This window comes from Lacerta agilis, chromosome 4 (assembly GCF_009819535.1).
Source record: "Lacerta agilis isolate rLacAgi1 chromosome 4, rLacAgi1.pri, whole genome shotgun sequence".
Lineage (NCBI taxonomy): Eukaryota > Metazoa > Chordata > Lepidosauria > Squamata > Lacertidae > Lacerta > Lacerta agilis.
In genome coordinates, this window is record NC_046315.1 from 74,587,642 (window position 1) to 74,600,200 (window position 12,559).

Genomic DNA, 12,559 nt, shown 5'->3' on the forward strand with positions numbered 1-12,559 from the left:
CCAGGTGCAAAATGCACCTGGGAAATTTTGAATGCTGCTCCAGACAGATATCATGACTCCTGAATGCCAGATTCTGAACCAATATTGTAATGTATTCGAAACTTAATTCGTAAGAAGATTCAGTACTAAGAAACATAATTTGTTATAAGCCTTCATGAATTCTTATTGAATGCATCTGCTCCCAGTTCTGTTAAACATTGACCACCTTTTATTTGTAATACAGAAACAGACATGGTCATGGGCTGCATTCCCTTCCATGACAGTATGTGGTCCCATAAGAGCTGACCAGAATCCCACCATGGTCCTTGCAGTATGCTAGGCCTCTGGTTCTCTTGCTCTGCTTATCATAACGTTGAGCATTTTGCTAGTACAGTGGTGCCTCGCTAGACGAAAATAATTCGTTCTGCGAGTGCTGTCGTATAGCGAATTTTTCGTCTTGCGAAGCACCAACGAGAGAATAGCGGTTTGACGAAAAAAAGAAAAAAAAATCGGAAATTTTTTCGTCTTGCGAGGCAAGCCCATTGAAAAATTCGTCTTGCGAGACAGCCTTCCGCTAGCGAATGCCTTTCGTCTAGCGAGTTTTTCGTCTAGCGAGGCATTCGTCTAGCGGGGTACCACTGTATTGCATAAATCTTTACAAGCAGTGAGTTTCCTTCCTTCTCTTCCATACTGAAAAGTTTTAAAAATAGTCCGCACAGTGGTCAAATGTTTGCAGATGTCAAGGCATTTAATAGAAGGTAGGTTGCAATCTTCAATTCAAGCGTAATTTCACTATTGAATTTTAGTTACTGGAACATATCAAGTGCCTTGTTTTGTGGAAATTTGTTCATGGATTTTTGTTGTTGGTTTAGGGCTGGTTCCTGATGGTAATTGCACTCTCTCACTGTTGTTAGAAGGGACTTGTTATAAATATTTGGAAATCTTAATTGCTAGAAGTGTACATTCAAATGGAAAATGGCTTAGTCACTGCCATTGAATGCGGAAATAATGAGGTCATTAACCTGAAATAAGTCCAATTACTACCCATTCTCTTGATAGCAGTATCTCTCCAGTTACCATCTCTGGTTCCTTTTAATAATGCCCTGTATGTTGATACACAAGACGTTGTTCAGTGACGGTCGGGAAGTTTTCATCATAGATCAGACCGTGGCCAACTTCTACTGCAGACTGAAGTACTGTTTTCCTACAATTGTATCACACACCACAATAGCTTGGTTTCTTTGCTGTCACTTTGCCAACTTGCATGGCCACTGACTTTTAGGCTAGAGGGAAGTCTTTAGTTACAGTTCTTTAGATAAGCACACAGAAAGATGGAAAAGGGAGTTAGCTGTGGAACGTATCTGGAGGAATCACTGACATTTTCCTCATTTAGTTAATGTGACACTTGATGCTCCGTAGATTAATTTGACAAGCATACTTGTGTGTCATTCCCACCCACCCCTTTCCTCCTGCTGCAGTTTCAACTTAGGTTCTGTACGGCAGATTTTTGTTTATGCCATTTAGGTGAATAATCTGCCAGAATGCATCAGGTACGTTCAGCTACCCCTAGACAGGCATTTAACTTGGAACTATTTTCGGTGTGTAATTAAGCGGTGATGTAGTCAACCCAAAATGGCATGTGCGAGAGACAACTGTTTAGAATAGGATTTATTTTTAAAATACTGCAGGTTGTGTGTGTTTCTTGCCTTGTTTTTGTTCTGTATTTTCCACCTTGTGTTTTTGTCTGCTCATATCAGAATTATTTCCTTTATGTTAGCCAAAGCACTTTAATTAGATCCTGTATCACACTGAAAGCCGGTGGGGTGGGGGAGTCAGATTCTTTCTCACTCTAGTTGTAGTCCAAATATATGTGTAAGATTATGGCTGGGTGGTTTTTTCTATGTGTTGCCCTTCTTTCCCCCACAGTTGAAATCCCAAACAGCGCTTGGATTCTACTTGTCCCAGATAAACTGAGCTCGCAACCTAATTGAAATTCCATAATGAAATTCACTACCTTCAGAGGTTTACAAGCAAAATAACGTGTGTGTGTGTGTGTGTGTGCAGAGCATTAAAGAATAGTTCCTGTGTTAGATCTTTATCACAGTAACATTTGAATTTAATATTATTGTTTGAGCTGGTGAAGGTTGTATTACTCCTTATGCTGCTAGCTGTTTAATAAATACCTTGATATTCTGTTGCAGGTTTTGAAAGTGTTGTGCTTCAAAATATTACACTCCTATGGGTTTTATTTTATTTCAAGTAATTGTGAGCTCCTTTGGCTGCTGCAGATCAGACACAACTAAAAGCAAAATAGGAGATTATTAGGTGCACGGTACCTCTAAAATCTGAAATGCTGTGACATTGAATATCCTGTGTTGACTCCTATCCAGAACCAAACCTAGTGATTTCCATACTGCTGCACTCTGCAATTGATATCTCAGTTTGGTTGCACATTAGCAAGTTGCACGAATTCACTGCATGTCACTATGTAGGTCATGTACATATTTTAATGTCAAAATTTACCACTAAAATGTGCACAAATAATTTCGTATATGTATTGTGCATGATCATACGATTTCTTGGTTTAAATGGTTTTTATTCTATGAAGTTGCAGTGGAATTGATTTGAATGTTAATGGGAGCCACGTAGAACCTTCAGACAACCAACTTTACATTTTGGTACCTTGTTTCAACTTCTTTTTCTGCAACTAAAATGGATTGAAAATCGGTTGGTTGCATTTTTAAAGAGTTGTTATTCCCACAATGCAATACTAGCTGGTTATAAAAATAGTAATTTCCTTTTCTATGCTGCCAACAGTTCTGTGTGTATTAGTTCTTTAGTGACTTCGGAAAGAAATGCACTGAAAGGGCACATCAAAGCTTCATTTAGTAGCTACCCTTCTGAGATGAAAAGAAGCTTCTTAAAAAGTTAACGTTTTTTTTTCTTCCCTCTGGCAGTTTTCTGGCATCATAGAACAATTCTTCTATGTCTTCATTATTTTGTTGACACATCTAGGACTCGACTACATTGGCAAAGAAAAAAAAACGCTTTATGTGCATTGTTCATGCATTCTAACACGGCGACACCAGAGGGCACTGTGGAGTTTTGTGTTTGCCAACCCGATTTCTCATGCAAAGTTTGCAGCGTGTTTAAATGAAGCACTTCTTTGATGTGCCTAGATCAGGGGTCAGCAAGGTTGATCTTGCCTGGGCCGGATCGCGCACACACAATTTTCAGCGTCTGCGCAGACGCGATTTTCGGCGCTGTGGAAGCAAGTCCCCGAGCTGTGCTGTTTCAGCACAGCACGCTGGCGGGCAGCCCAGTGGCGGCTCATGGGCCGGTCAAACGACCTCCGCAGGCCACTTCCGGCCCATGTGCCTTAGGTTGCTGACCCCTGGCCTAGATCCAGCCCTAGCGTTTTCGAGTTTTGTATTAGATCTACAAACCATGTTTTGTTTAATGCTTTTTAGAAACTTTTTTGGATTTTTTTTTAAACAGGTTTGGGGAAAACAAAGCGGAAGACAAGTGCCAGAGACGCCTCACCGACCCCTAGTACCGATGCAGAGTACCCATCTAACGGTAGCAACGCCGATCGGATCTATGATCTGAACATCCCTGCCTATGTTAAATTTGCCTATGTGGCAGAAAGGGAAGATGAACTATCTCTCGTGAAAGGATCCCGAGTCATTGTTATGGAAAAGTGCAGCGATGGCTGGTGGAGGGGGAGTTACAACGGACAAATTGGATGGTTTCCTTCAAACTACGTGGTAGAAGAAGTCGAGGAAGCGACTGCCGATTCGCCGAGTTTTCTCAGCTTGAGGAAGGGAGCCTCCATGAGCAATGGCCAGGCCATGAAAGTACTTCACGTTGTTCAGACATTGTACCCGTTCAGTTCTGTCACAGAAGAAGAGCTCAACTTCGAGAAAGGCGAAACCATGGAAGTCATAGAGAAACCTGAGAATGACCCGGAATGGTGGAAATGTAAAAATTCCCGAGGTCAAATCGGCCTCGTTCCGAAAAACTATGTAGTAATCTTAAGTGATGGCCCTACAAGTAACAGTTCCCACCCGCCTCCGATAAGCTACACAGGGCCCTCTACTACGGGACGGTTTGCAGGAAGAGAATGGTATTATGGGAATGTTACTCGGCATCAGGCAGAATGTGCTCTAAACGAACGGGGAGCGGAAGGGGACTTCCTTGTCAGAGACAGCGAATCTTCGGTAAGTGGCGCCCATTTCAGAATCTGAAATTTTGCGAAGTGCTGCATTTCGATTTTGCAATGTATCGACCAGGTCTTTCTTATGAAATAGTACAGAAAGTGACCGTTTCTCTTATGCTAAAGAAAGTGGCCTACATCTCAAAATACCTTATATGGGTTGAAACTAATATATAAATATATTTGTTATATGCACAGGCAGAGAAGAACAGAGCAAACCAATCTAGTGTATGATGTGCAGTACATCTTAAAGGGGAAATGCAAATGGAACTTTCAGTGTTGTTTTATACTTTTAAAAATTTGAATGCAGGTAGAGGTTCTGTTCAGTAGCTTTTACGGCGAATTTTCGGAGTCTATAAATTATTTTGCAAAACAAGTTCTTAACTATGCCGATGCACCTGAGGTCGTAACAAAATATTCGTGTGAAAGTTTTAAATGAGTTGGATTGTTAATATAATTTTCTTGGTTTATTTTTGTTTCTACTAGAATTATTTCCTTAAAATACAAATGAAATTCCAGTATTGCAGTGTGTATTCTACATGTGAGCAGACTGTGTAAAAGTTCTCTCAGTTAAGTTCTCCTTTGCTTCTGGCTTCTTCGTTGAAGTCACTTTGAAAGCTTCTAAGACAGAGGTCGGCAACCTTATCCGAGGATGGGCCGGTCGACGCTATGTCCGTCCGAGGATGGGCCGGAGTGTGTGTGCACGCACGCTTTTCCGGGTCAGAGGAGCATGCATGCGCACACACTATTCCTGGCGCTTCTCCGACCTGGAAGTGCGCCAGAAATAGCGTGTGCGCACAAGCACTTCTCCATTCCGCATACGTGTGCACACACTATTTCCGGCGCACATCTGGGTCGGAGGAGCACCCATGCACAGGTGCCATCAACCCGGAAGTCGGCCCCCGCACTGCACCGGTAAGAGTGGGGGGCGGCAGGGGTCACCATGGGCCAGTTAGACAAACCTCGTGGGCCACTACTGGCCCATGGGCCTTAGCCTGCCGACCCCTGATCTAAGAGAACAGCTGTGTTTGGTCTCTTGCAGCAAAGTGTAGAATTATGATCTTATACATACTTGGGAGTAATCTTCCTGAAATCTACGCATAGCTAAGGAATCCTGAGGCACCTTTCAAAACAGACTAATTTATTGCAGCAACAGCTGTCATTGGATGCAGCTGAATAACCTTCAGCTCTTTTTCAGATGGGCTTTTTATTCTCGCCACTTCCTGTGGGTTTCACACTCAGGCTTCCCACAGCTACCACTTCAAGATGGACTTGATCTCAAATAACAATGAATGAAAATGCCAATATGTTTGGGTGGATTTCAAATCTGTACACGTCCCCGCTTATTTCAGAAGTTATTTTAATACGGTTTCGTTCTAGCTACCTTATATCACACTCGGGAGTCTTGTTTGTATATTATAAACAGAAGATATTCTCTCATGCGTCAAGCAGGATTACTGAATTTCCTGTATCATTTATCATGTGTGTCTCCTCGGCTGCTGGCTTCGTCAGCAGTTGGTGGCTTTAATAACCATTCTCCAGCAACCTTGCGATTAGCTCTTTGCCCAGGGCAGCTAACTATTTCTGCAGGCAACTAGTTTGCCAGACCTGCTGCACATATGTATGAGTCAGCTGGTAATATTTTTTTCCAATAGTTGTGTACAAGACAGCTCAATCTGATTGTTCTTCTCTGCGTATTTTTTGCTTTTGCTTTTTTGCACTAGCAGAGTTACTAAAATAGTCAACGGCCTAGTTTTACTGCTTTTCCCATCATGAGACTTTGTGTGTTCTGTTTTGTTTTGTTTTGTTTTAAGGCATCTTAAGGGGATAGCTGTGCTTGAGTGGTCAGGGCATGAAACTGAGTTCAGCTGCAGTAGAAGCAAGTAAGAGGAAAAAATTGTCAGGCTTCTATTCCACAGCAAGAGAATGGAGCATATAAACAAGAGATCTTATTTTGACCCTTTCAGCCTCCCAGGGGCAACGGATGTGCTTTGTACCAGCATAAGATTGCTTCCTGGGAAGCAGGATAGCATGAATAATTATACTTAGCTTTTTAACTGCTTGTTTTAAAACAAGTAAGGCGAAATAACACAGTATACAATGCCAATTAAACAGGATACAGTATAAAGGAGTAAGAATAAATGTGTGAGGGTGTACGATGTCCTGAAATTTACAAATTCCAAGGCAAAAATAAAATCTATTTTCTACATAGGTATCTGAAGTTATACTTTCAGCTTCTGGTGAAAGGGATGGCAGAAGGTCGATAAGGAACGATCTAGATCTTATGCGTGACATGAAGTAGGGCCACAAGATACTGAGGCTCCCCTGAACCTTCTAGTGCAGCTTGAAAAGTCAAATAAAAATCTAGCCTTGTGCCTTTTGTGAGCTTGGGTTTAGAATGTGAGATGAGGGAGTTGAACCCTGGAATATGGAGGCATCTACAGTCCTTCACTTCCTCCTGGAGTCCCTACCAGCAGCTCAAGATCTGTGGAGGTGGTAAAGGGTAAAAGGACCCCTGACCATTAGGTCCAGTCGTGAATGATTCTGAGGTTGCAGCGCTCATCTCGCTTTACTGGCCGAGGGAGCCGATGTACGGCTTCCGGGTCATGTGGCCAGCATGACTAAGCAGCTTCTGGCGAACCAGAGCAGCGCACGGAAACGCTGTTTACCTTCCCGCCGGAATGGTACCTATTTATCTACTTGCACTTTGGCATGCTTTCAAACTGCTAGGTTGGCAGGAGCTGGGACCGAGCAATGGGAGCAAACCCTGTCACAGGGATCTGAACCGCCGACCTTCTGATTGGCAAGCCCTAGGCTCTGTGGTTTACACCACAGCACCACCCGCGTTAGGAGACCTAAAATGTTTGTGTGTATGCTCTAACTCTGCCTCCTCCGCCTTCTCTCCCCCTCCCCTCGCCATGGCCTTTCAAAAGATAGTTGTATGAAGTGGTGAGCCTTTTCTATCCATTGATGCTCCCCATGTCTGAGGTCTCTGCCTAATGCATCTCTTTTGCCCCCCGTCCATGCGTTTGCAACCCCCCAAGAGTAATCCTTCCATAGGCCTTTAGATACAAGGCAAATTAACCTTCCCACTGAATTTCTGACAGGGCAGGAAACCAGCTCCCAAATTTGCTTTTCAGGCAACTTGCTACCTATGAATTCTCAGTTCTCTCTGCTGACTAAGAATGTTACCAGCATGTTCCAAATGCGGAACAACCAAGTTCAGAACCCGCTCTTACGAATTAGATGCACATTGCACAACCATTGTGATGCACAGCTATCACGAGGAACTTCCTTGAAAGTGGCTTGTTGTGTGGGAAATTAGTCTAAGAATTAGTCTAAGTACAAAGGCAAATGCAGTGTTCTTTTCTGTAGGAAGTTGGGCCATGGTATACTCTGGTAACTCAAGAACTGTCCACTGCTCAAAAACAGAACAGAGAGCTTCTAGCTTCCCTTCGTTAAAATAATATCGGGTGTGTGTGTGTTATTCTACATCATAGAACCACATACACTGGAAGGATTTACAGTAAAGCCTCATACCACAGATGAGGGGAATTAAATGTCCATAGATATAGGTTAAATACATTTTGACTGAGTGGATAGGACTAGAGTATGCGATTTTCAGTGTTTTGATTCTTCCAGAGGTGACTTAGTGCATTACTTTGTCTACAAAATGAGGAAATGATTGAGGCTTTTGCTGAGAAGAGCTGTAAAGATTGTGGTTATGTGAGAAAGCAGACAGCAGAATCGTGGGCTGGAATGAAATTTTCTGTTTTACCTCAGTCTACAAGAAGTAGCGGGAAGGGGTGCAAAATAGGGCACACATTCTGCAGAATCATAACGTGACTGGCATTACCTTTTTTCTATGAAAAAGTCAGTGTAAAAAAGTGAATGTAGAAAATGTAGGTGCGTGAGTAACCTTTCGCGCCATACAATTTTTAATATTCAAGAAGAAGAAGAAGAAGAGTTTGGATTTGATATCCCGCTTTATCACTACCCGAAGGAGTCTCAAAGCGGCTAACATTCTCCTTTCCCTTCCTCCCCCACAACAAACACTCTGTGAGGTGAGTGGGGCTGAGAGACTTCAGAGAAGTGTGACTAGCCCAAGGTCACCCAGCAGCTGCATGTGGAGGAGCGGAGACGCGAACCCGGTTCCCCAGATTACGAGTCTACCACTCTTAACCACTACACCACACTGGCTCTCAAGCACCTTCCAACAATTTTATTATCAAGCAACTTCCTTTTACAATAGCAGGTGGTGGCGTTTTCATTGTGTTTTGGTTAATCCTTGTACAATATCATCACACATGTTTGTTTAGGTTATTATGCCAGTGTGGGATGGTGCAGGTTGGCTCTTCATTATAGCGCAGGCAAAGTCTTCTGGATGCCGCTCGGAAGCATTGACCCCTAGCAAATAACCAGTTTCAGACGTGCCCTTAAAAGTGCCTGTGAGCTACTATACAACTCCAGAAGACCAAGCATGGGAAAGATTGCGTGCGAGCCATCCGACTGTAGCAGTTATGTCCAGTGGGAAAAGGAGCAGAAATATCTGCCAAGAGCTGAAACGAAAAAGGCAAACAGACACAAAATATAAAAATAAACACTCTTGGAACAAGTTCAAGGCAGACAGCAGGGAATAGTTTTAGGCTGCATTTTAACTTCAGTGCAGTATATAGGGTGACAGTGCTAAGATGCAAAAAAAAAAAAAAGGTTTTAGACTTTAATGGAACTATTTGCGTTTTTTTTGGGGGGGGGAACAGTAATAAACAAGCTGAATTACTTTTACATTTTCTTCAAGTTTCCTGTGTTACCTAAAATATGAGCCCATGGTGGGGAGGTGGAGAGCAGGAGGCTGACATTTCTGCAGCAGCTGTTCAAGTTCTTCAGATTCTCCTATTTGACTGTGCTTCTCTGCAAAGAACTAAAGTGCCTTTTCGCTGCTTGCTTTTTTTTAATGCCCAAGGACCCCAAAAGGATCTCATTTTTGTAGCCTGATGGAAGAAAAGTACTTGTATTTTATATGTAAATTTAAGTAGTGAATCTTGGATCTGGGAAGACGATCATTGCTTTAATGTCAATCCTTGAGTAGGAACTCATTTCAAGTGACAGAAAAGCCCTATTAAGTTTTCCCTGTCTGCTTTGTTAAGGCTGGGGCAGTTGCAAATCTCCTGTTCAAGGTATTCTTTCTCTCTCTCTCTCTCTCTCTCTCTCTCTCTCTCTCTCTCTCTCCATAGCACAGTGTTGATGTTGTTGCCCTAATACCGTGGAAAATACAGTGCAATGTTGGTGCAGGTGTCTCTAGCTTCCAGCCTTGTTTCCTTACAGCTCTGCCTATAAATTACTTTTACTTTAATATTATAAATTGCTGCTCTAAGGCTTTCCCAACACCCACAGTCTTCTGGAGAGCACTAAGGCACTTCATACGCAGTCAGCTCTCGAAGGGAGGACCGGAGGAGCTGTGTTTTTGGCGTATTATTCATCTGTCAGATTCCCATTTTGACAAATGACACATAACTTACATTTTTGTTATCACATAAATATAATATAAAAATTATGTTCCAGTGGCCAGTGATGTCATTTCTCATACTTAAGTTATGATTTCCATAAATAAATCCCTTGTAATTTCAGTGATATATTTTTTTCTAATAGAATTGGTTGCTGGAAAATGACAGAGATTGTTAAGCCGTTTTAGTTATTTAAATAGAAAAGCCTAGAACTTTTCTTGATTCTCCTGAGACATTTGCTTCCTATCTCATTTTCATATTATTTTTCTACAGAGCACACACACACACACACACACACACACACACACACACCACCTTGGATTACACCAGTAGGGTAATACAGTCGTACCTTGGTTTTTGAACAGCTTAGTTCTTGAATGTTTTGGCTCCCGAACGCCACAAACCCAGAAATGACTGTTCCAGTGTTTGAACTATTTTTGGAAGCCGAACATCCGACGGGGCTTCTGATTGGCTGCAGGAGCTTCCTGCAGCCAATCAGAAGTCGTGCTTTGGTTTCCAAAAGTTTTGGAAGTCGAATGGACTTCTGGAATGGATTCCATTCAACTTCCAAGGTACAACTGTAACTTGATGTTACAGTTCATGTTCTCTGCCTTGGTTCCAGGTAGTGTTGTCTAAGCGAACCTATTTCCTCCTGGTGTGGGGAATCAGCCAGAAGTGTGTAGGCTGGCTGGCAATTTAGGAAAATTGGGCTGGATGTGGAAGACAAAATGTCTGGAACAGACAGCTACAACCAGAGGGGTCTAAATCATTGGAATTTCCAGATTGCCTGGATAGTGTAGTGGAAAACCTCCACCCATGAACCGAGTGTAATCCAAAAGAACTGCCAGTAAAAATTTTGTTACTGCTTTTTAGCTAAGAGCAATATATAGCTCGGTCGACCTCATTGTTAAGGTGGGGCTAAATATTCGAAATAACAGGCAATTGTCAATTAACACTGCAGTGTTTTTCAGTAGTTGCTGCCAATTGAAATTAGTAGGGAAAGAGGTGTTTCTTTATATCCTAACCTTGTAAGCATCCTAAGTAATGGATATATTCTTTTGTTTCTTACCTAGTTCTGTAGCTTGAAAGAAGCTCTCGGAAATCCATGGCTGGGCACACAAACTTAAATGAATTGTTTTGTCTGCTAGTATTTAACATGGCTCTTTCTTCTGCTCATTTATACAACCCTGGCTTAATACATTGGCCTTAAACGTGTAAAACCAGATGGGAAGTTAATTGTAGTAAGCAAAATAAATCTGGCACAGAAATGCATATCGGGAACTCATCCACTTTTAAAAAGAGGCAGAAAGAAAGAAAGAAAGCAGGTGTTTGAAACACCCATTCCCGAAGAAATGTTGGCAGCTCAGTTTGTGGTGGAATAAGAGACACCGATTTTAACTACATTTTTTTTTGTAAGTAATACAATACTGCAGATGTGCCATGTTGTTTAAAGTTAAATAGGATGAACTATATTAGATCTTTTTATATTTATAAAAGCTACTTGGTACAGAATAAATCAAGAAAGGCCCTCTTGTGGCCATGGATTCAAATGGCATGCTGCTTTAGGTATGTTCTTTCCACATAGGAATATTTGGTATTTCTGAATGCATATAGACCTACTTCTCTTGACACTTGCCGGCCTCTGGCTTTAAACCAGCAGTGTTTGCATTCGAGCTGCATAATTTATATCTGTATATGGATGGTGCTGTTGAGATTCTTTCGCTTAACTGAAGATGCTGATTATGATGATAGTAATTCGTATTTTGAAGTACCCAGAGTGCTGAGCCCGGCGGAGGGAAGCTCCTTCACCTCGTCACATAGCAGACTTTAAAACTGCACGTTTGATATTGTCGTTAAACACTTCCTTTCCTTTTTCTCTTTGCAGCCCAGTGACTTTTCAGTATCTCTAAAGGCATCGGGGAAGAATAAACATTTCAAGGTGCAGCTGGTGGACAGTGTCTATTGCATTGGGCAGCGTCGATTTAATACTATGGATGAGTTGGTGGAACACTACAAAAAGGCTCCTATCTTCACCAGTGAACATGGGGAAAAGTTATATCTTGTGAAAGCACTTCAGTGACGTCGAAGATGGACTAGGCCTGTTGGGGGCCCCTCATAACTTACAAGCCTTAGGTCCTAAATTCACTTTTATAGAGCAGAGCAGTCTACGCCAGTCTGAGACTGTCTTCAGAGAACGACCTCTTTCTAAAGTATTTGCTCTGTCGATTATATTCTTTCTCTTTTGTTTCCCCACCCCATTTTCCCCCTCTTTCTTTTCTTTTCTTTTTGCTTACTTGGTCTCCCCCCTCCCTCTCTCTCTGTCAAAAATTTGGTTGCTTCATGTTTCCCTCAGGTTGAAAATATCACTTAAGTGGCCATTCTTTCCTGGGTTCTAAGCTCCTCTCTTCTGTGTACGTTTACATAGTTAGTTCACATAAACAAGGGGTTTTTTCTCAATTAAAAAAACAACAACAGTGTTAACTCGTTCAGATAGCTCACGCTGGCAGAACTCATCATTAAGAGACTGGGCACAGTTTGAATGCACTGAACCTGCAGCTAACTTAAGTGAAATATAGTAGACATAACAATTGTGGCTGTGAGTTCTGTAGCTATTTTGCTTACCAAGTAGTATACTCCAGAAATTCCTAGTTTCTAGAAGCACTCTTTACATTCTCTACTCAACTATTACATTGCCTCCTTGATTCTTTGTGAAGAGTACACTAACTAAAGCATTTTGTAATAGTACTTCTTAAACTACTACGGTAAAATTGTAGTAATAAGAAAACTATCTAGCATACTTTGACATGTAATTGCAACAGAGATGTTTCATTGAAAGTTGATTACTTAGAGAATCATTGAA

The 12,559-nt window shown here is 41.8% G+C and overlaps 1 protein-coding gene across 2 annotated transcripts in view; it reads left to right on the top strand.

Annotated features, from left to right (window-relative positions):
- Positions 1–11,961, top strand: part of NCK2 (NCK adaptor protein 2) — a 68,186-nt gene extending 56,225 nt beyond the window's left edge. For both annotated transcript variants that reach the window (XM_033147652.1, XM_033147651.1), the window contains 2 exons: positions 3,478–4,199; positions 11,585–11,961. In XM_033147652.1, the coding sequence (XP_033003543.1) occupies positions 3,478–4,199; positions 11,585–11,779 (917 nt within the window). In that variant the 3' untranslated portion in view covers positions 11,780–11,961. The remainder of the gene's footprint in view (positions 1–3,477; positions 4,200–11,584) is intronic.
- Positions 11,962–12,559: the final 598 nt, after the last annotated feature.